The sequence below is a fragment of the Pungitius pungitius genome, chromosome 11 (genome assembly GCF_949316345.1).
Source record: "Pungitius pungitius chromosome 11, fPunPun2.1, whole genome shotgun sequence".
Classification (NCBI taxonomy): Eukaryota; Metazoa; Chordata; class Actinopteri; order Perciformes; family Gasterosteidae; genus Pungitius; species Pungitius pungitius.
This window is the reverse complement of record NC_084910.1, coordinates 3433064-3457364: the sequence shown is the minus strand read 5'-3', so window position 1 is coordinate 3457364 and position 24301 is coordinate 3433064. Positions and strand designations below refer to the sequence as shown.

Below are 24301 nucleotides of genomic sequence, written 5' to 3'. Positions count from 1 at the left end.
CGTTTGTCGTCTCCCTCTGACTCCACATGGGTTGTTTAATCATTCAGTTGGATTGGGAGACTCGAAGGACCGTCTGTTGTTCCTTAGGATTTGTGGAATTTTTTGGAAGGTGTTTATTGGAGTCAATTTTGGAAAATGAGCAGGCGCCCTGATCTTTGATGGCAGAAAACTATAAAGGCTGTCACCACTGAGGCAAAAGAAGTGATTGGTGTCGTGCTGTACAAATACCTCGGCTGTGCGTGCGCATGTGCGTGTCCCACTCTGTGTATAAGGTCTGCGAGTAGTAATTATTGCGGTGTAACGCTCTGTATCCACGGGTGCATTTAGTCATGAACTTTTCCAAAGGACAATAAAACCAAAGTTATAGAATAAATCTATGAAGTAATTATAATTTTATTGGATTCTTTTTGGATTCTTTTTCTTTTTGTTCTCCTCATTCCAGTTTTGTCCTTCTAAATAACACAAGGGAGTTTTTAAGCCTGAAAGGCATCATGATGTGTGTGTTCCAGTGTGGAACCCTAAGAGACCCTGGAAGTGGAGAGTCATTTTGTCATTTAGTCAAGTTGAGGAAAAAGTACAATGTACAAGATTTTTATTCTCAGGTTTTTCATTTTTTGTAGCAATTATTGTAAAGTGTTGTCTTTAGGTTTATTTTGTAACATCCTTCCCTTGGGACTACAAATGGCACATTTAAAGATATGTTTTCATTAATATGCACTGTCCCGTATAAAATAAACCAATAATAAAAAAATAAGAATAATAAAAAAATAAGAATTAGACGTCTCTCTCTCTCTCGCTCTCCACACCACAGAGACAGAAAACAAACCACTGAAATGTCGATGGCAGGCACGAGTGTGGGGATCCCACCAGAGCAGAGCTCCGTGCCGGCTAATGTCTTTAACGGGTATCGAGGATAGAGGTAAGAAGAATAAAAGGACGAGGGGGTGAAAGGAGAGAAAAAGAGGAAACGCAGAGCGCAAGGTAGGCTGCGAGGGGGTGAGAAAAGGGGTAACACACCCTTCAAAGGGTCATGAGTCTCAAATAGCTCGGAGTACAGAGGCGGAGGTGTTGTGTGTGTTTGGCCTTTCCTCTCCAGGGGATCCCCTTCCATGACTAAGTAAAGCAAGGAGGAAGGAGACCCCATGTTACCAAGTTCATCCACCTCCCTTCACCCCATCTCCACCTATCCCCGAACCTGATAGGTGATTCAGAGTGTGTCATATTTTGAGTTGACAGTTTTTTAAATGTTCGGGAAAACCAATGATCCAAGTTGGACTTTTCCCTCCCAATGATGAAGGTCGATGTAGAGCGAGCTGTGTTGAAGCAGTCATGACGGTGTCAAGTAGTCTCCACTGATTCATTCGGTTTTATTGCACTGTTTGCAATTCTATTTGCAGAAGACTTGATCTGGCTTTCATTAATTGTGTCATGCACACCCATGTGAGACATTACATTCATGACAATAATAAATACATGGTTTATTCATTCATCTATGCATCAGATCATGGTATATTTTGCATAGTCTTTGGTGACGTTTGGTCTGGAATAAAAAAAAAGTATTTTTGAGTTTAACTAGGGGAATTGTTGTCCACAATCATTAAATAATGAAATCACTGATCATTCAATTGGTGGAAATTATCAGAGATGCCTCCCATATCTCTGTTGCTCATCAACATCGTGTTTCAACAGACTTCAACAGAGCTTTCACTGTGCTTGACCTTTGCTTCTGATTTAGTGGGAGCAATCAAGGAAACCATCATTCACTTGCAACTATGCACTTCACTGCCACGGTGAGTATCCGGTAGAACGGGTGAAATACACAGAAGTGAGAGTAAGCGAGATGGTTAAATGTCACGAGCAAGGGAGGGAACGGAGAGAGGGAAAGTGAGAGAAAGAGACGTTGCACATGCCCCGGTTGTGAATCATTCCTTAACTTGTGGCGAGCACCATTGAACAGGCAATGGAAACTACAGCAAATGTAAATACGCTTTGGTTAAAAATATAGCGGCTTAATGAACACCACATGTGTCTCTCTGGCAGCGCCTGCTCTATTTTGACGGGACGAGAGACGGAGGAAATGCAACGGAGGCAAAGAGGGAGAGAGAGAGAGAGAGAGAGAGAGAGAGAGAGAGAGAGGCAGTAAACATGGCATTGTGACGGCAGCTTACCCTGCGCCTTCTCCACGAACACCACCTTGGAGTCAGGGAGAAAGTTTAGGCCGCTCAGGAGCATCATTTTGCCTCCCGTGGCAAGGTAACTATCCACACTCTGCTTCTCCACCAACGGGAGCTCCTGAGCCGAGCGCTGAGCTGCGGGAGGGACACGCACATTTCAATACAGTGTGTGTGTGTGAGCCCACATGAACTCACTGGCTGGTCTCCATCCACTCCGAGAAGCACACAGCCAGTAAAAGAGCAGTAAAAAAGACTTTATCAACTTTATTGTGATGATTTCATAACCCCTGGCTAATTGGTTTTTGGCCAACAGCAGCATTTTAAATGACATCGAAAGGGGCGACTGATCCAAACAACGTATTCATGAACCGATCCTTAGGTCACGTTTTTCCATTGAGGGCCGGTCGCCAGCCTCCTCACGGTCACTGTTTTCTGTAACTGGGGCTCGCTACTCAGCTTTAGCCTTTAGGATTTGGTGATCAGATTCACAGAAGCACATACGTTGATTTTCACATAAATGTTTAAATCTAAATCTATTATGCATTTAAATTTACCACATCATTTTAGAAATTGGAACTTATTTTTACTCAACAAACCCTCTCAGTAGTGATGAACCAACTCAGATTAACATCCGTTTTAGCCCTTACTTACCTTTAACGTGAATTTGGCTTTCCTGGGTGCAAATAACTGCACACCTTTATGCACAAATGAATGACAAAGAAACAGAGGTTTCTTTCAATGCGCTCATTCAACTGTGCCAAAACTGGTTGGAGGCTGGCAAATGACCTTTATGGAACCTACGCTAATGCGCGTAGTACGATAACTAGTAGTACCCGTGTGTGGCAACACGTACGATGCATCTATGCCTTGGGCTATTGCTTCGATCACGTAAAGCTTCAGGGGCCTTGGATTTGCTCCAGTTATAACCAATGGATGCTAGCATTTTCCTTAGTGGCGAGCCAGGAGAGCCTGTTTATTTCCGTCCAACTTACAGCATTCAATGGGGTTGGACGCAGCCTGAAGGGACAAAGTCCTGCCGTTGGGCTGGTTGATGTGCACACGGAACACCAATCTCACGCGTGTGTTTTTGCGTCCGATGTCGGTTTCCCCTTTGCGAAGCTCGATGTCTGAATTACGCAGCTTCAGGATCCCTGCACAATCAATTCTGGGACAAGTGCGGGGAAGAGTACAATGTAAACATGTGTTTCAAAGAGGACATTTTGTATTCAAGATAATGGAAAAGTGACGTTTCGTCTTGGTCTCAAGGCACACGTGCATGCTCCTACAAAACAACTGTGTCAGGCAAGCCTCCATTGTTGCGTTTCTGCTACCGCACATCTTGCATTCATGCAGGCTTCTCCAAACACAAGAAAATAAAGACAAGGAAGAGAAATGGGAGCATATCGAATGACTCAGGCAGTTTAAAACTTAGTAGCTGCACATTAAAGAACAGCAGAGAAGCCCGCTAGTGTAGATCAAGCACTGGAAGTGCACTGGAGCATGCCCGTGTCGTTATTAATACAGCATGTCATCAAAGACAGAGAGTTGGACATTAATGTCTTTGCATCACGGTTTTTAAAGGGTCACGGTGGTCCAGGAATTAGCAGCTCTCTGGAGGAATCCTCAGGACTGAGCGCGCCGTCCAACACGTTCCCTTCTGCTACAGTCGGTGCACACCAGAGTCACTTTATTGCTATCTGAGCGCTCACCAAACCTCTCTGTACTCTTCACACCACTGAAGCTTTACGCTTGACATGTTTAAGGGTAAAAACGTTTGGTAAATCATTGACATGTGTTGCGCTACATCTCTTTTTTTAAGCCGTCTGTCTGTATTTTATTTCACAATTTGGAAGGGAAAGGGGTGAATTTCTTTTTTGGAAAAACTGCATTCATTTTCAAACACAGCCTTATATGAATTTAAATAAACGGTTCAAGGATTTTTGGGGGACTTTTTAGGCAGTCAGGGGAGAGAATGACAACTTTCACTCGTCTTCCTTTAGCGTGTGTGCTCACGTAAAGGGGAGAAGAAACTTCCTCTTGAATTTATCTTGAAATATCAGATTCATCCTAAGGGACACATTATGTCAAATGGGTGAGGGGCGCTCATAAATACAAAGATACAATATAAGGCATTGTGATGTTGTTGAAAAGTATATAGTAAGGCAGGACGGATTTAAACAAACATGAATAAAAAATCTATATTAAATCATAACTCAGTTGGATGAACCCCAGGTGCAGCAAGAGGTAACGTATTTATGTAACCTCGGTTCGGATGCAGCGGTTTTTATCCATAACCCAGAGCTCTAGGCCCAAGTCCAACAGAATCCACTGCAGCCTGGTCTGAACGGAGCCCCAGGTCAGGAGCTAATGCCCGGACGCCCTGCAGAGCACCGTCCCCTACTGCAGGTCTGCAGGGACGAGGAGAGCGGCCAAGGCTGATTTACCGCAGACAAATTTGGCTGTGATTTTAAATGTAGACCATACTTCGGAGAAGACTTTAAGCAAGTTTTGGCAAACTTTTACAAAGTAATATGTGTCCATTCATTTCTGTTTGAGCTCACAGGGCTTTTCTAAGTAAGATGGGTTGTTTGTTAGCTCATTTTATTCTGAAAGAAAATTGTCCTCTCATTTACAGTAGCAAATTAAAGTAGGTAATAGTAATTTGTGCAATAGCTCAAAATTTAAGTGCTTCAGAGTTGGCTAACAACACTACTGTTTGTTGAATGTAGTGGGTATGATTCAAAGAGCTTTTGTAAATTTAGTTTTCTATACTTACACTCCCAAAGTGTCTTGGTGGGGATGGTTTTGCAGACTGCCAGTGTTGTTAATTTAGATAAGACTAACATCGTCAAGACTTACTGAGACACTTCAAGTGAACACCTCCATGGAAGCATGCATAGGCGCTGAAGACTTGAAGAGTCATTTAGTAAACTTTTTTATTCCTTTATATATTGATGTATCGTCCGCACCAAACTATTCTGAATCACGAAAGAAAGTGTGAGTTATTGTGGCTGTACATGAAGAATGTGGAAAGCAAAAGACTTAAAGGTGACTTGTGAAAGTCTAAAGGAACTCACATTGCTCTCATGTTGTTTTCGGGCAGCAGAGGGATCTCCAGAACTTTGGTGTTGGATTGCATGACTTCATGGCTGGCGGTGGAGACGGTCTTGCCAGTGATGCGGTGGACCTGGTAGAAGGCATGTGGGCGCAGGAGGCGGTCGTCTGCGGTGCCTATGAACAGCTGCAGGGTGAGCGGCTCGCTTTCCATGTAGCCATAAAGCTGGCGAGAAGAACAAAGTGACCCAGGTGAGAGGCAACATCAGGTTGTAAAGATCTCCATCTCGAGCAACCCCTTATTTAGGAAACGGAGATTCAGTGCACATCGGCTACTGGTTTTTAAAGGGGCTTTTAATGATAGCTCCGACATGGCTGATGAACAAGCGCATTGTCTTTGTTTGTCCTTTGACCGGGTTGGAGACCCGTTTTCATTGCCGTCGTACTGTTTTATGTAGTTCTACATTCCATGAGGTTTCTTTTTTCAGGGGTTTGGATTGGAGGATGAAGGAGGGCCGGGCTTTCCAGTACCTAAAAACGGTATTGCTGCTAATGTCAGGGTGGGAGCTGGCGCAGGTGGAAGGAGGCAGGACTCAAACGCAGGAGTTCCAGACGTGCTCTTTATTCCAAAAACAAGCATCACCAAACCGAAGACCGTGCACCAACGACAACTGACGTAGACAATGACACGACAAAGGATAACTGGCACACAGGGCTTAAATACACAAGGGAGGTGCAGGTGATTGGACACATGTGGAAACAATCAAGCAATCACAAGACAAAGCAGGAAGTGAAGTCACCCAGGAACACAAGATACATGAAAACTACAAAATAAGACATAGAGCAGACCCAAACCGTGGCAGCTAATAAAAAATGTGCCAGCAAACAATCGAAAGTGACTCAATGGAATCCGACCTTAAAGAGACAAAATAAGAAGCCAGGACAATCATCTCGAGTCAGCTCCAAGGTGAGATGCTCAAAGTTTATAAAGTGTATGAAACTATAGACATTGACAACCACTAACAAAATGATAAGCGTGTTGTCTCTAAAAAATGATCAACATACATTTAGATTCTAATAACTGTGTTGATATACTGTAAGTATGGTAGTGGCAAATTCATCATACATTACACCCAAGTACAATAACACAACACACTTTGTGGGGCTTGGCATGCCTTTGGGCAGTTATGAACGTGCATTATGATTCCCGTTAAAGACTGTGTCCCACTGTGATGAAAGAGACTCCTGTATCAGAACCACCACTTCAAACAACTACCATTTCCTCCTCAAGGCCTCCATTAACTGCTACTGCTCGAGTAATAAAAAGATCAAATATTTTTAAAAAGAGAAGAAAAGCGCCATAGCCATGCGCGGTTTGAAAAGCACTGTTGACTTTTTGGGGGTCGAAGTCTCTTCATATATTGAGTGCAAGTGCCAAATTACCTTCAGCATCACTGGATCATTTTCTCACAGTGTTTAAATAAATATTATTTGATGATTCACACCAGTGTAAAATGGCTTAAAATATAAAGCTGGGTTACAAATTCGAAGAAAGTGAGGTGAAGGACAACCAATACCTTGTGGGTGACTTCTCATCAGAATGAATTACCAACCAAAATGTGGATTCTGATGGAACTGAGTCACAGCAGACCTCCCAGTTTAAGCCTGCTCCGTGCAGTGAAAAGTGGTCAATGTGTGGATGTGTTGTTGTGTGTGAACTTGGAAATCTGTGTATATCTATGAAGACGACTGCAGAATCCATCGGGGTTCAAACCGAGAGAAATCCGAGAGGACCAACTCCTCAACGGCTGGACCTCTTTGGATCCACTCAGGTGGCTCCTTGACCGCACATAACATTCAGAGCGAGGGATCACTTACAGTGCACCAGGGCTCACACCGCCATCTAAAAAGATCCCACAAATTGGTCAATTACCCCAGCGCATTGCTACTGACCAAATTTCTTTCAGCTCCATCCGAGTGAAAACACTAGTAGCGTTGGATGGAATAAAAGACCCCTGTTGTTTATCTAAGACACTGAGTCATATAGCAAAATGCAGACCACATGTAACCTATGACATAGTCTGATTAATGGGTTTATAATCACCTTTGTGAGGGCGGTCAGAGATGGGACCGTTAGGAAAAGGTAGGTCGGTGGAGGGCTGGAGAGCTACGTCATTAGTAGTCTGTGGAAAATAATTCTGCAGTCTCATGGACACCCAATGTCTTTTGTTTGACAACTAATTTGTCTGCACGCTGTATTAAACGTTGTCTGGCCGAATAATAAACATGACCATTAAACGCCTTTGGTCTGGAGTTGACAGACCTTTTGGATTTGGGACCAGGCAGATGAAGTAGAGCAATTTTCAGTATTAATTATGCTGAGTGAAAATAGCATACAACTATAAGCGGCGGAGCAGACCGTATATCCATATGTCTCAATATTCTCAGCAGCCAATGGTTATCTTGCTTCGCTTTGATTCAGATATCAACGGAGTGCAAAGAGAGTGGCAGAGCCAAAGCTCTCGTTCCTCTCCAGTTCCAACCTCTTCTTCGCTTCAGCTCCACGTAGTGTATCTAGCAGCTGTCTTGACCTGCAAGCTAGTCACACATGCTAGTCATCAGTGAGTTAGGCCGAGGTCAGGGTCTTCTTGAAGTCTTGACATCCCAAGGGACCACTTCATCTACGCGGTGATCTCACCGGCAGACCCCGCTCTGCTTGTTATATTTTACTTATGGTGTCACCAGTGGTAATTATCCATAGCCACACATGCTACCAGTTACTTGTGTATTGGCTCGTAGGAGCGCTACGGTGGAGCATGAAGTACAAATCTGGAACGCCGGAGCGTTAAATTGCATGACGTTTCCCTATGATTTAATAGAGCGCAGGCAACTGCGCTACAAAGCCATGTCGTCTGTCACTTTAGCCTCAGTAGACTTCTTTGGATGTCTCGGTGACCTCCAACCATTACATCAGCTGCCACGTGGCTGTAAGGAGGCCCACAAGAGATGCAGGAGGAGAGGCGGGGAAGGGGGGGGGTGGGGGGGAGGGGGGTCTTTATCCCTTCACTCGTCTTGCGGTAGCAAGCAATGACGGTGGCGTCCGCGCTCAAAGCCGTAGTGACCTCATGCAGGAGAGGAAGTGATTAATGAGGTCAGGTGGTCCTCTCTATGACGCTGGTCTTCCCAGAAGCAAAGGAAGGCGGTCTAGTCCCCCCCCTGGGCGACCTCCCCCGAACTGCTTTACCATATGTGCCCCGTTGACCCCTTCCCTTAGACCCCCCTTTGCTTATGTGATGCTTTCCTCAAACGCACAACACAAACAGAGCACAAAACTTACTTCTGTATTATATTCCCAAAGGGGAAATAGGATAGGAATGAAAGAAAATAGTGTATACCGTATGTGTGGGCTGACAACAGAAGCGTCTCACACACACACACCTACACACACACACACGCACACGCACACACACACACACCTGTGACCTCAGCTTTAGCTTTGTGTTTGTGTATAATGCGGCCTGTGAGGCTGGAGCAGAGTGCGTATAATTTTGTCCAGATGAGCTTTCCTAGCTGTGACTGCAGCCTATCTGGCCCCCGTGCTGTATATTTATTTTGAGATAATCTAAACCGTTTTGAATCTAGGATTGATTTGCAGCTGTTTTCAGGGTGCCAACTTTTGCCACTGTGTCAGCTAGAACCATTTACACCTCCCACCGCAGGCCGACTCTGCACGAGCAAATTCTTCTAGCAGAGGCTCAAGTAAAACATTGCGGATATGGCAGATGAGGCATTAATTGCGTAATTGTACGCATCTGTATCGTCTGGGTCAGTAGTGATGATGTGGACGGGGTGTCAAGCACAAAAAAGGGAGTGCATGCCCTTTGAACCATTCATCTCCTGGTGCCTTTCTACCCTGACAGCTCCATTATCTCTATCAAAAGTTACACCCCTTACAATACAGCTACAAAAGTTTTTCTTTTCTAAATTCTCTTTATTTCACTCACTGAAAATCTGTTGTGATCAAATTATGATACAGGCCGTGTTTTCTTCTATCTGTGCTTTATTCTTCAGTTTTCTTCAGCAATAGGGACTGTCTGAAAGCTGCAGGTACCTAGTCTCATTGGTTCAAAGACACGATTCCAACGTGCCCTGTCTAATAATGGCCTGCCGACGAATGTGATGTGTCTGGCCTGGGTAGAGATGAATGGTGTGAATAGACTCTACAAGCCTGCAGTGGGCTGCCTGCTATCCCTCGGCAGTGATTTCATCACTTCCTGGAGAAATGTCATGACTCGTAGAGGTCCACGTGGCGCAGAGAATTGAGAAAAGGAGAAACAGAAGACGACTGGAAGCAGCAGAGGAGGGTGTGCGGGGAGGGGTATCAAGCCAGGGAGGAGAAATACAACAGCAGATTCAGGCCTTTTCCAATTATCACCCCCCCCCCTCCCCCTCTGTCAAGTGCTGACAGTACCATGGCCAGTCTGTGCTGTATCCAATTAAATGTACACTCGTCCAAGTTGTCTCTCCTTCCAGACTTTACTCCATCAACCTCATGCCCCACTAATGTCTTCAGGGCTTCATTTTGAATGCATAAGGCAACATATGCAGCTCCTTTAATGCGGTTCCCATCCATAGCTCCAAAATCCGCTCCTTTTTTATAATCAACCAGCTACAGTTGATGTTGAAGCGAGCACTTTGATGCTTCGTCATTGAGAACATTTAAAGTTTAAACTTCTAGCCCCTGTCTAGACCAGCGAGGGTCCAAATTCCACATTACCAGCACATCCTGCCATAAGAACTATATCCCAAACCTATGAAGAATTAGAGTAAGATGATTCACAATAACTGCTGTGCCCCCCAAACGCCACCACTACCCACCCGGTGTCTTACCTCATAAATCTGCGGACTGTCTGGTTATCACCTCAAACCAGTGAAAACGATGCACATTTCGCTCTATTTTTTTTCCACATGCTATTAACTGGTAATTAGTGGTATCCCAATACCAGTATAAGGGAAGCCCCGCAGATGGAGAACCACAATTTAAGAGTGGCATAAATACCCCTTTGGGCAAAGAATAACAGCCCTGACTAAGCTCTAACAGCACTACAGGGTACACCGTGGCTCTTGAATATCAAACAAGAGGCGGCAGTACATTTAACGATCAATTAGCAGCTACAGTATAGGACGCTGCGGATGAGGCCTTACACTCGAGACACTACACAGCCAGCAAAGCGCCCCGATCCCAAGGTGAAACCGCACATTCAGAGGACCGAGCACATGTTTGCCAAGGTCTTTCATGCGGCTGTGGCGGAAACATACTACAAATTTGAAGCGTATTACATACAGTTGCATAGGGAGGGAGATGGGTATTAAGTCACGCACACGTTAATAGGGACGATGGCCACATCCTGTTGAAATTACTCCGTGTCTGTTGCTGCTTTTGACTTAATGAGTGTGTGTGTGTGTGTTCGTGTAAAGGGGTAAAGCCCTATAGGCCGGTCATTATCCTACACAAACTAGCCGTATACAGGACTTTGCTGCGCACTGTGCGAGGTTTAATGCGCCACAGGTGTTGCTGTCTGATGTTACGGCAGGTCTGGCAGATGTGTTTCCTCACCGAGGTTCTGCCTTTGTAACTTCTTCAGCTGAACCCACAATTCGGATCAGAGCCGGGACACCTCGCTGTTCGATCCATTCCCAACCCAACAATTATTCAGCACATTTCCAACTCTTCCAAGGTGTTCTCCTCTTGAACCCCCATCCCTAGATCATTCTGAATGCAGGTCGACGTTGTTGTTTTTTCACCCTGATCATGGCTTTGAAAGTCATCCTGTGAGTAGCTGTTGTGAGAGAAAGAAGAGTCTGGAACAGTGGGAGAGGAGCCGATAGAGTTTCCCAGATTCCGTAATGGTGCTGTGGTCTGTTGCAGTAAATAAATTGGAAAAGCAGCCGCGGGGGTCCCAGAGTAGACCAATTGGGAGGCCGTAGGTTCGATCTGCCGCAGCCTACGGTGATGTCAGACCTCACAAATGCTAAACTTTGTGGGCCTTTGTGTTCAAGGAAGCACCTCTGTATGTTAATAAGTAGCAAGACAACAACAGAAAATTGAGCAGTTGGGCGTGCCGGTTGGAATATTCGTCAGCCGTCTCTGCGGGGAAATCCGTCGCTTTCCAACACACGTGTCAACATCACTCATATCGCACGTCTGGTCATCCATGAGCCAAAAAAACACAACAACAGCCATTGATGAACGAGGGAGGACTGGTGTTGTGTGTTTGGGACATGGTTGAAGGATGAGCAGATCACAAGGAGTGACATCCTTAGGCCCTTCGGGGAGGTAGGCAGGCAGATGTGCATGGAAAGGGGAGGTGGGGGCTGATGGGTGCCGGGGTTCCCGCTCCTATCCACCCCCCACCACCGCTATGCTCAGCCAACCTCGGTGCCACCGAGGCCCTAATCAGCAGGATGCAGAACATCTCCAGGGGCAGCCTGGCTAGGACTCAGCTGCCTGGTGACTCCCTTTGCCCCTTCTCTCTCTCTCTCTCTCTCTCCCTCTACTTACTCCAGTCTTGAGCACAAACACACTTCCTTTTGCTGCCTCTTACACCCATGTCCCTATGTCTTCTCCTTGACTGCACCTCACCCATCTAGTGCCTACCACCGATAACCACAGGACACAGGGGACTAAAGCGCGCTCTATCCTCCTCAACAACGGCATTTTGCCCAGCACTACAGCAGAGACTGAGAGAGCGACAGAGAGCGAGGGAGTCCGATATTTGCTTGATATCCCTAAAATATCCCTGAAGATATCACAAATGCACGTCTTCTTTTTTTTTTTTACAATGTACCCTCTAGATTGCACACATGATTGCGTAATCATTGAAGATGTCTCTTTTCATCAGCTGTCATGCTGCCGCGGGTATTCAACATTTCTGAAACCTTCGAGGTATTCCGATTGACTGCCAGTGGCCCATCAAACACATAAATCACTCTCCGAATGAGTAAAGTGTGATCTTTGCGAGTATGAGGAAGGTGTTACGGTGAAGCAGCTGTCATAATACCTTCTCAATGTAGGCTCCTCGCCAATGATTGGACAACATACACAATAAGACTGGAAAACATCCTTGCGAAGTTGGGAATGAATTGGTTTCATTCTTGTATGATCCATTTGTAAATTTGGACGACAGGGTGAATGCAAAGACAAACAGGATGCTTACTCATGGCATATTTTCACTTCAGTCCCCAGTGAGTCAGAAAGTGGTGTGAACCAAATCAAAACCAGCCTCACCTGCCACAGCTGTGCATGGCAAGCCGAATCCGTTTGGCCTCATTGGTGAGGTGTGACGCAGAGATGTTGATTCAAGCTCATGTGGACTTACAAAGGTTTGCAATGAAAGGGAATAATAACCTCCATGCACAGAGACAGGCCTGTTCATAACAACACGTCGTCCAACAGCTGTCAAGTACCTTTGACATTGGGGGGACCGGGATGTGCTGACAACATTTATTTACAAAATAAAGCTAATTGTGTGACAAGGTTGGAGCAACTCTGTTCGGTGCAGTGTTTGCTTTGGTTGGATGATAAATTACAACATCTGCTACCTGAAATCTTTAAATCCAGCCTTTAAACCTTTTAATCAAAATATGCTCCTGTAAATTATTAGTATGGCAGCAGTTTCATTTGGAATTGACAACATTGAAGGGTAAACTGAAGCTCAACCTTTAGGACATACGCACACGCCTCTAGATCCCCCACCTTAAGTAAACCAAGATGTCAGCGCAGTGTGATGGTAGTGTGCAGAGAAAGAAGCACTGTGCTGTGGTGAGGCTGACGTGTGCTATTTGCGTGTACGCCAAGCACAATAGTGAGAGCCGATGATCCTGCTCCATACTAATTGAGTCAGCATGCACTGATGCTGGTCCAACCGAGTAGATGATTCCCGACTTCAGTGAACATTAATAAAGCGGCAAAGAAAAACGTGCAGAAACGTATGGACATACGTGGTACGTGGTGCACGTATGCAGAACAGCTTAATTTGTCTCTTAATTAATCCTGTATGTTTTTAAAAGCACATACTTTTGATGCAAACTTTATTAAAAGAATACAGTAGTTTATCCATTCACTTTTATGTTTAGACACAATTTAACCCTGCTGAATTTTTTGCAGATAGTGTTGATCTGAAAGGACATTACATAATTCAAAATTAAACTAAAAGAGATCACTCAAATCTGATGCGAAGATTTCTTTAGTAAAAATAGGAGGAGAAAGAAATCAAGGGCCCGCGTCTGAACTAATGAAAGAAGAAGAGGTCATGGCTGCGCTGGGATAACATGCTGTCACAAAGTCGCCCAAACTTCCATGTCACTAGCTTGTTGTTGGACAGCACTAAATGCACATCTCAGTTACCACAACTATGCTGTAATGACAGCAAACTAATAAGCACAAAGCTAAACTGGTTCCCAGATAAACATGAGTGTGTACATCTACGAACCACGGAGCTGGTGACATACCTGTACTACAGGGTGGCTGCCACACAGCGCCTTCACGGCCCCCCGGCTGCCTTCCGTCTCATAGTGGGCCCTGTGGTGGGACTTGGGCTGCACCTCGATCTGTAGGCTGTATGGTCCGGAGCACGACGGAAGCTGCCAGTCAAGAGCTGGCAGGGACGGACTGAAATAACATGACACGTGTATATTATTAGGAGGAAATAAAAACACACAAAATGTCTCTTTCATACTCTACTGCTGATTCATACAACAGTGACTTTACTTTCATGGGAAAGACGATTTCTGTGAAAAACATTTGATGACTGGTTGATCTTTGCTGAAAAACAGTGCGCTGTGGCAGTTATGCCTTTTTCGCTTAATTGGAATCTACTGTCTTTTTTGATTTGCCAAAGTACAAACTGCAAGTGTTCCATTGTTCCATCAATGGAATCACAAAGTTCAAAGCTTTCTTCAAATTGGACTCAATTAGGACACTTTTCTTTCTCGATTTCATCATGGTGTGTAATCTAATAAATTAAAGTGACTCCTCAGCCCTTGTATTTTAATTATAAACCAGACTGAGACCTGGTTAGAGACCATTGTGTTTTGTATTACGGTGGGACAGGTGGGAGTTAAGAAAGTGACAGTGAGACATTTCTATACATTTTGAGACAAGTATCAATGATAAAATGATAACTATGTAATCCAAACAGCCACAGTCATTTTAAGACAATAGATGGAGTTATACCACAGACTAAGGTCAGCGACATACCCTCCATGATATCTCTTTCTCAGAGCTGCAGCTGCCCTCCCTTAACATCATTGTTCTTGAGATGGAGAGTCAGAGCTTCCCATGTGAACACCGAAAAGATATCGAAAACAAAACAAACATGTGCAAGACAATATTTCGCTATGCCGGATGCCTGGTAAACGCAGAGCCCTGACCCGGAGGGTGGCTCAACTGAAAACAATCTCTGGCATCTTTGTGGAACTAACGGGCTGTTTGTTGACCCAAAACGAACTGATTTCCCCCCGCGGGGCTTTATCTGCCCAGTCAGGGCATGACATCAGGTTAGCCACACAGAAAGAGATGGGCTGATGGCGCGACGGACCACAGCAGCCAGCCGACTGATTAACCCACAGACTGCTTCCCTTTCAGTCGGGCCTGTCACCGTTGCTTCCTGTTGCTCACTATCTTAATCAAACACTTGATTTCCTCCAGGAGACTGCCTTATTGGCTTGGGAAAAATGCCACGACGGACACAATTGAAACTGAAAAAGCTTCTCCTGCTCAAAAGTCAAAATCAATGATATGATATATTAGTTCATATGTTTGTGTGCGGGTCGCCGCGGCGACAATGCTGCGCACACGCGGGGCTACTCCACTGCAATAATATTGGGGTATAGTTTTGATCTTCAAAGAGAACTCCTTTGGAAGGGAAGGGCATGAAACATTTGGATTGTTCCTTTTTATATGGATTTTGAAGATTAAAAAATAGAAATAAAATGAGGATGACATCGTTGCTATGGTAATACAAGGTTGCTGGACTGGTTCCACCTACCTGAGGTAAGGCTTGGGTTTAGACCAGGAGTAAGGATGCTGGGGCACATCCAGGAAGCCTCCACAGTAGCTCTCCTTCTTGAGGGCGAGGCGGGAGGGGTAGTCCTCATGGCAGAGCTCCCCATCGGGGTCCAACTTCAGGCTCATGGAGTGGTCCAGCATGGTCTTTCGCGTCTTAATGGGGATCCCCTCCCCCATGTCTACAACTCCATCGGTGGTTAGAGCGTTGATGGCGGCCACAATGGCAGAGTTGGTGTACTGGTTGGTGTTGGCCTGCCAGATATCATCTGACACACTGACCCTGGGGGAGCCATGCGGGGATGGGGTGGGCGACTGGTTGGGTGAGGAGGATGTCTGACGATAGGTGGTCCCATTGAAGCTGTACTTTCTCTTGCCCACGCCGCCGTTGTTGACCCCGCCTCCGCTGCAGGAGGGGGAGTTAGGCCGAGAGCCACGGGGTTGTGCCGGCCAGCCTTCCTCAGCCACGGCTCCTATCTGAGGGGAGGTGGAGGGGGAATGGAGAGGGGGAGCGACAGGGCCACTGGCATGTGGGCAAGACATGAGCGTTGATGAGCCTTTGGGAGAAACGCAGGGAGATTGCCAGGGAGAGTTCTGGGGGGAGTTGTCGTAGTTGTAGAAGCCCGACTCGTAAGAGGACGCCTCTGAGTTACAGCTACGGGAGGAAATGCTACTTGCTGGGCTGAGGCAGCTGGGGTCACGGTAGCCGTCGGCATTGGGCAGCGTCAGCGTCACGATGGAGTTGACGCCTCGCTTGATGATGTGGTCCTCGCTACTGCTCTCCTCTACCTCATCCTCAGGATACTGGCTGTAGGCAGTGATCTCAATACGGGGGCTTTCCAACGCTGGGGCCCCATTGGGTCTCAGGCCGTGGGGAAGGTAATAACCTGGTGCCGCATGGTTATCATTTTGGAGGCTGTAGCCTGTCTGGTGGCAAGAGGAAACTGAGATGACTGGGCTTGACTGTAAAGTGTGGTACTGGGTAGCGAAACAGGGGTTGCCCATTCCCACCGGAAGGGACAAGCTGACATTTGGTGTGTAGCTGTATGCATCTGAAAAGAAAAAGAAGCATATTGTAACTGTATGGAGGTATAGCATACCACAAAAAAAAAAAACATTGCATTATGGTGCTAATTAACCATGATTATATTTTAGAACAAATGCCCTTTACAAATCTCGCCGATGTGTCCCGAAGCAAATGACTGCCTCCCTTCTTTATAAACATCTGGAGAAACTTAGCAATCATCTCCAAGCGTTTTACTGTTTGTGGTGACTGCGGAGTCGCAAGATGCACTGCCAGTCTGTTTGTTTGATCAGTTCATCTAAGGCTCTATTTGGCACTCCCTGCTGTCATATGTACTCTACACAAATTCCTCCAGCAGCGCTGATGGATGCCTTATTTGATTGATTCCATCACTCACTGAGTGAATTAGTCCCTCCCCTGTGGAAAACTGACAGCACTCTCGCATCGCTCTGAGCATGTGATTAAGTCAAAGAGAGTTTGCTGCAGCGTTGCACACAGATGGTACTCACACACACACACACACACACACAAAGAGCACACACAAACAAGCGCGCAAGGAGATCCTTGGCAGACAAGTGCATTGACAGCCAACCCCGTCAAGAGTAAGCAGGTAACAGGTATGCACCTTGTACCGGCTGGCAGCTGCGTCAAAAGTTGTAAAACTAATGTCAGCCTTTGAAATGACTATGTCAATGAGGGTAAAACTGAAACTGAAGGGCATTCCCCTTGACGCAGCGCGCTATATTTGTCAACCACAATGCTGTGCATCACATGAAATGATAAATCTGTCACACACCACTTAATGTGTTGTTCTTAAAATAGGTCATGGCAGTCTATTTTCGGAGGTGATGGTGCGCCGCGCATCAGAAAAGCTCAGCATTCAACACAGTGAGTGACACCTAGGACACTTTTCCTATGTGGCCAGTGATTGTCCCCTTTAACAAAAAAAACAAAAAATGAAACAAAACAAAAATGATAATATTAAAGTTAAATCAGCTTTTTTTTTTGGTTAAATGCAGACACTTTTACAGCCTCTTTTTTGACATACATAACATAAAATTTGCCAGTACAGAGGAGTGCACTCGCACTATGCATCAAACAGGACATACGAAAATGAAAAGGCACCATTTACTGTACCCACCTCCTTCAGGGTCATTCTGGACGCCCTGGCTGTACTCAAACACAGAGCTGAAATCAAACTCTCCCCCTTCATGCAGGAAATTCATCTCCGCCAAATGGGTTACACACTAAGATTCAACATATAAACGAGTGCATGCCTTCAGCTCAGTCCCCTCTGATCCTCTTCTCCTCTGGTTCACCCTCTACTAGTGCTAAACGGATGACAATGCCCTGCCCACTCCACCCGATGGGACACACCTCCTCATTTCAGGTCTGACTGACTGAGCTTGAGAGCTGCTGCTGTAGTTGTTTTTTTTCTGTTTTGGACGTGCATGCTGTAGTGCTCTACGCCACAACGCACTTGACACATCCTAACACCCACTCAAACACGCACTGGGGTTTTTACTCCTGTGTGCTGCATGATCTTGAAACGTGGCTATTTCCCGGGTCACACGCTTCACGTCTGCTAACACAATTATTGCAGATCATCTGCAGGGGGAAACCAAAAAGAAGAATAATAATATAAAAGTCACTCCTACACTCAAGGCTGAGCCGTTCCAATTGTTTCCAGTGCATTCGAAATGCAGCTGAGTTCTTTTCTATCCTCCACAAATTTTCTCAATTATGCTATCACGATCAAAACTCCCTCCCCACAGCAAAAACCAGCGTGACTAAAGAATAGAGGCTTTTATCCACAGGGATTGTGGTCTAGGCTGGGCTCAGACTGACGGGACCTCAGGGAGAGATAGGTGGTCGCCCCGCAGAAGTCATCTGTAGCCACTGGAACTAAGAACCCAGGGCCCACTTGGGCAAAGTACAAAGAGTGTGTGTGTGTCCCTGCATCTTTGCGTCTGAGTGTATGTATATGTGTGATAATAAAGCAGCTCTTGGCATATTGCTGAAGCACGTCTCATTTTCAAACAAGCTACCAAGAATCCCAAAATGCACAGATCTCAGTTTTCACTCTCTCGCATACACGTCTGCAACCAATTATATGGCTCAGGACTGAGGGACTGAAATGACTATTAATACAGCCCGCACCCGTCCGCCTGAAACCTCAAAGACAAAATTGAATCACCAAAATCCAAAAAAAAGCCAGTTACATCAGCACTGGGAGACACCAGGAATTAGGACAAGACAGACTATCAATGGCTTCTGATGGATCCAATTTGTCTACCATAAAGAGGCTTTAAATACAGAAAAAACAGAGTTTTCCTTTCCAATGGTAAACCAAGATCGAATCATCTTCCTAACTAAAGTATCCCCAAACAAGGCACAGACACTTAATGTGCCGGGGCTGACCTCTGACCTCGCTGTGCATGGGAAGAATTGAAAGTATTTGGACCTCACAGCAAGAGGAGTTCAGGTGAGAGCAACAGCGTCAATGTTCTTTGCATAAATAGAGAAGCACCTGCAAAGACACCTGGTGCATGAGAGTGAGTGCTCATTTGATCTGCATGCAGAGCCGAGCTCCATGTTTATTCATGCGCATTTTTAGAATTAAAATGAATCTTTTTGATTTATAATAACTAGGATCGACCAGAGAAGAATACAGATAGTCGCACTTCACTCGTACCAACACATGTAGGATGTGCATTTATAGTGAAATAAAACAAAAAGAGTTCATTTGCAATTCACCAGAACCACAGCCCAGGGTTTGAATAACGAGCGCTGGTTGAAACGTGGATTTACGTTACCTTCCTCTGCAGACTTCATATCGGCGGCGACAAAGGTGAGAAGCTGCAGTCCCCGCTCCTCGCCGGCTGCTGCTGCTCCGAAGCTGAACTTGGAAACGACGCGCGGCGGGCAGAAGGTATCCTGCATTCAACAAGCGATGCGCAACTTTCTCCGGACAGGAAGGCTGTACAACCAGCAACGCCGAGCGACACCTTTTTTTTTCTCGCCAGGAGCCGAATGACTTCACGCACCGTGAAATGAGCGCATCGCTCGTGACGGGCGCGCTGGAGAAGGGGCTGGTGCCGTTGGGTGAGGAGGGTAGGCGCAGGTAAGGGGCTTTCTGCACGGGGGGGGGCGGGGGGGAGGGAGCGCGGGTGAGGTGAGTTTGACTCTCACAGCTCTGATGAGTGTCCCCGGGTGGATGACGCACAGCGGTTTGTCACAGGGGCCGGCTCCCGTGCTTTTAAAGCTGGAAAACACCCTGCGTGCTCCCGTCAGTGAGTGCGCCGCCCATCCAGGGATGACGCGACCGGCTCCTGCAACCGATGTCTTCTGCCCTGGGATCCCAGGAGGTGGAGGTGGGAGGTGTGTCTAAGATGTGTGTGTGTGTGTGTGCGCGCGCCAGACAGAAAGAGAGAGATGAAAACAAAACCCAGAGACATTCCCAAAGTTGAGTCGAGTTGAACTTGAGTCGCAAACCACACATTGTCTAAAAGTCCATTCTAAAGATAGAACTTGCACAAATTGAATATAAACACCTTGTCTTAGATTATACCTTTCAGTTGTGTCAATACAAAGATCTGGGTTAAATTTGGTTCGCTCCTTACTCTTCCTCGGCAGATGAAGGTGAGTTTTACATTGTAAAAGTTTGGCTTCAATGTTAACTGAGGAGTGAAAGTTACTGATTGTTAGTATTTGGTTCCCTTTGATGAGTATAACTGCTGTTTAAATCTACAACAGCTCAGTGATAATTACTGTATATAATTAGGATACCCCTCCTCCATGTTTTTCAGTAGCTGACCCTGCAGAAGAAGTGGTGGAAGAGGGGGGTCTCTTACACCAAAAACACAGTATCATATTTCAGTACCCTTCTACTGATATGAACATAATGTCCTTCCTCGCAAATGGGGCAGATGGTGTTATTATATCATCACTGACACTATTCAAACATCATCAAATCCAAACGCAAATCCTATTGAATTTCACAGCTTCACAGATTTGCCCAAACTAAGCATCCCGAACCACGGACACGCAGCGTGTCCCTCATCTCAGCTTTCCACCACTTTGTATCAAGTCAGTCCCCCGTTAATCCGCGGGCACGGTGCCTGTGCCAAGGGAACATACTGAGGTTCACTTTTCACTTTATTTACCCTTTATTGCCTCATATTACCTTTACCAAAGTAAAGTTCCGTTATATGACTTTGTTGTTATTTGGGGTTATTAACCGATGAAATCATAGGAAAGGTAAGGTCAAAACTTAAGGAGGTGTTGTTAGACATGGCCCACACATGTTATAGTAATTGAAATAACACACACACACATTGTATTGCTAAAATGCTGCCTGTATTGGTGCTGCAAATGGCCTTCCTAACAGGAGCAGCCGGGCCGATTAACAGACAGTGTGAGCCTACGTTTATAAATGAAGTTTTCATTTGTAACGATAATGTGTTATAATGACGAAACATTTAAAAGGAACAGAGTCGGATGAGTGGCCCCGTTGAATGTGTGTCTTTTGGCAAGTGCAAAGCACGGAATATAGCCTCCATTATGTGGTATGTAAATGATGATGACTGAAAAAAAAAAAAAGCCCTCCACATAACAAGTAATGCTGTGAGTGCTGGTAGCCGCTTGAGCGCAATTAACAATGGCTTAGACAAGCTAAAGTGTAATTCCTTTTGAAAGGGGGCCAGAATTAAAAAAGAAAAATGACTCCCGCGAGTCTGAAATGGAGCTGGCAGGCTGGAGGACGATCGCACATAATCAGAAGCAGACTGGCTTTCGGCGGGGGCGAGCAGGCCGTGGGGGCGAGCGGGAGCACACCGCGCGCCGGGGGGGGGAGTAATAGCTGTGTTTTCTTTGCCTACAGTAGCTCGCCCGGCGTCGGCTGCGGCTTTGGCGGACGCGCTCTCCCTGTGAGCTCAAAAGACGAAGCAGTGGCGTCGCTTACGTCGGGAGATGAATTGTGATGCAAAACCAGCGGTGAAAGAAACGCAAACTCAATCTGATCTGGCAGTGTGAGTCGGGGACGGGCAATGGGCGAGTCGCTCGAACGACTTTTAAGACCCTGTGGTGTGGCACGCGGTTCAATGGCAGCCTCGGGGCTTATCTTGATGGATTCTGTGCTGCAAGAGTAAAGGGCCATTAGCCGCGGTGTCCGTCAACAACAGTCAGAGCCCTTCAGACCGTCTCTGCAGCGACAGACGTCAGGTCATCGAGCAGCTCATTGCAGAGACGTGTGTAATTTAAAAACCTCCTGGTGCAATGCTCCTCACAATGTAAGTGACCTCTTCCCCCCCCCCGGGGATCGGTTCATGACATTTTCTCCTACAGTGTTTCAGGCTCATGGTTCAGATCTCTGCTACAGTTGAACCACACATGCGGTAGGGTTTTTTTTTGTTTTCATGTGAAGAACATCTATACTGTGAGGCTGTGTTGATTTGCCAAAATACAGCCTTCAGAGTTGGACACTTCTGGACTTGTGGGATCGGTCCAAATCGTAACTCAGCCGAGGCTCAAATCCGAAGAGTGTCATAAACTGCAGCGAGTAAGGAAGCTGTGAGGTGCCCTTTCTTCCCCTCTTCCAAAGTCGCAGCAGATGCTGCGTGTGATTTGCTGAAGCTTATATGTGGGTTTCATATTTTTAGAACGTTAACTCAGTCTGAATGGCGTTTTTAGCCATCAGGTTACTGAAATGCAGCTGATAATGCATTTAATGCTGCTGTTTTCTTTGAACGTACTGATGCGGACGTTTGTCTTTGGTTCAAGTCTTTGATTAGTTTCACCCTTTAAGTCAAACCTTGAAATTCTAATGCTGCAACATTTTATTATCAGAATGGCATCTTTCTCGCCATGTGCTGCAACCTCAGCCCTCATCCCACCAATCTGGATATGAGCATTCTTCATGAGCCTTTACTTTTTTATATGAAGTGAAGTGCACGAGTACTTGCCAGACAATTGATGTTTATAGACACTGATTTTGTCATTGTCTACACAAAATGTCAATATGATTTGGGAATGCACAAACAAAAAACCCTAAAAGCTTTAAAAAAAAAAAAGAGAAATCAGTGTCCGGGACACATTGGCACGGTTTAAATTCCTTGTGCTGCTGTGTTGGGTCTGGTGACACTGCACGCACTCAGCAGCCACCACATATCTGCGGAGCGCATTAGAGGCGCGCTACGTGTCGCGCTCAGATTTACGAGCCGCTTGCTCCCCGCTTGTGTGTTCCTTTAGAAAATGATCGTCTTTGCTTGTACACAGATAGATTGAATTGTTGCTCTTGTTTTTGTTTTGCTCTCTTCCTTCATGTCTGACACTGGGGATGAAGAGTGCTCCATACTTGTGCCTCGCTCCTGTGTCCTTAAAATGTGACCAATCGCTGTCGAGGGGCGGGAACTCTTTGCCGATTAGATTTTTCAGTATGTGTTCTCTACTTAATGCCAGTTTTTACTTTTTTTACTACCAGTGGTTTGGCTCAGGAGTCAGCGTACATCTGGCCATGGTCGGAAACAGTTTCTTAGAACCCTGTGTTGAAAACTTTCACACGAAAATGACAAATGTTGACAGGATCCAACAATCGCATTCGAGACTCTCCAAGCTCTGGGTTCAGTCTTGTCGTATTTATTTGTCCAGATGCCAGGAATGCAGCCATTCGGGGGAATAAAAAAAAAAAGAGCTTGGGTTTGATATTAATATCGACGTGGGCACTAACGAGAGTCGTAAACCCACAGACGTGGAGCTAACTGCCTGGATCCCTGAGATACATCAAATTCAAGGCTCTTCCCTCAAAACGGCACAGTTAAGCCTCTCCTTTTACAACGTATAATTCACGTTTGACATATCCGGGGGGGAAATGTGCACAACCGGCATCTTCAGTCCCCTACCCTGTTATTATCGATTAAACCCTTGTGTTGTTTCTCTTCTTCTATGGGCTATAACTTGAAGCGGGCATCTCTCGTAACAGCTGTAAACACTCATTTGTGCGCACCGTGCCGTGCAGCGACGCAGCCTGCAGCGTAGGCTGGCAGCCGCTGCAAGCTACAGGCCCGACTTGCAACTCATCTCTTTTTGATTTCGGGCCTAATGGGAGCGGACGGTGGCGTCTGCGGTTGATGGAGGCGCGTTGTGGATGGCTGCGGCGGTGGTGCACGCCTCAACCACTTCTCCTTTTCCTTTTGTTAGCATTCAGGCACATGGAGGTGCATACTTGAGCGCTCTCAATGGAGAACTGCTCGGAGCTATCTTAGGCGTGTCTGGACACTGCTGTATGTTTAGCTGCCGAGATTCCTCTTCTGAACAGGAAGTAGCGTACGCGTCTGGCTGGCAGACCGAAGGAGCGGGGCCGTCACCGTCACACGGCCATTGACTAAGATTCTCTTCTGGCAGAAAATAGGGAAGGAGCAGTGTGAGTCTGGCACTTGGTCACAGTTGTTTACATGATGCACTTCAGGTCTTTTGCTTAACACGTGTCTGGAGTCTGATCCCACTGATGCAGGTTTCTTATTATAAGTGAGGACAGTATAACACTTCCTGCCAGTGTGTTTGATGTGTCTGAGAAAATTCAAGAGGTAACTTAAACAAATAATAATAATGTGAAGACACATCGTAAATCCAGATTAGACAACCCTGAACACACCCAGAAGTGACTACAAGAGAAAAGAAAATGATTAAATATGAAAATGCTCTACTGTGTGTTATTGTCTGGATTAAATACAGTCCGACACGGTTGGATACCGTGTGCTGTTTTTTTAACTAATGAGCTATTATTGCACCTTGTCAGTGCTGTTTTTCTACACTTTTTTGCTGACAGTGTGAGATGTGATAACAGCTCCACCATGGGCACTGTATCTTACCCACATGTGTAGCTAATTCAAAACCTGTGGCCAATAACAGCTTCCATAGGTCAAAGACGTACGACCTATGAGACAACTTTCCTACATCAATTCTAACACAGATAATTACTCAGGC

The 24301-nt window shown here is 45.8% G+C and overlaps 1 protein-coding gene across 1 annotated transcript in view; it reads right to left on the bottom strand.

Moving 5' to 3' along the window:
* LOC119198194 (nuclear factor of activated T-cells, cytoplasmic 1-like) overlaps positions 1-19408 on the bottom strand; it is a 51650-nt gene extending 32242 nt beyond the window's left edge. Inside the window, exons 1-6 of the mRNA XM_037455121.2 lie at positions 19135-19408; positions 15278-16346; positions 13740-13899; positions 5252-5454; positions 3167-3339; positions 2169-2309 (exon numbers count right to left, since the gene is read on the bottom strand). Coding sequence (XP_037311018.2) covers positions 2169-2309; positions 3167-3339; positions 5252-5454; positions 13740-13899; positions 15278-16346; positions 19135-19261 — 1873 coding nt within the window. The 5' untranslated portion in view covers positions 19262-19408. The remainder of the gene's footprint in view (positions 1-2168; positions 2310-3166; positions 3340-5251; positions 5455-13739; positions 13900-15277; positions 16347-19134) is intronic.
* Between the last annotated feature and the right edge of the window lie 4893 nt (positions 19409-24301).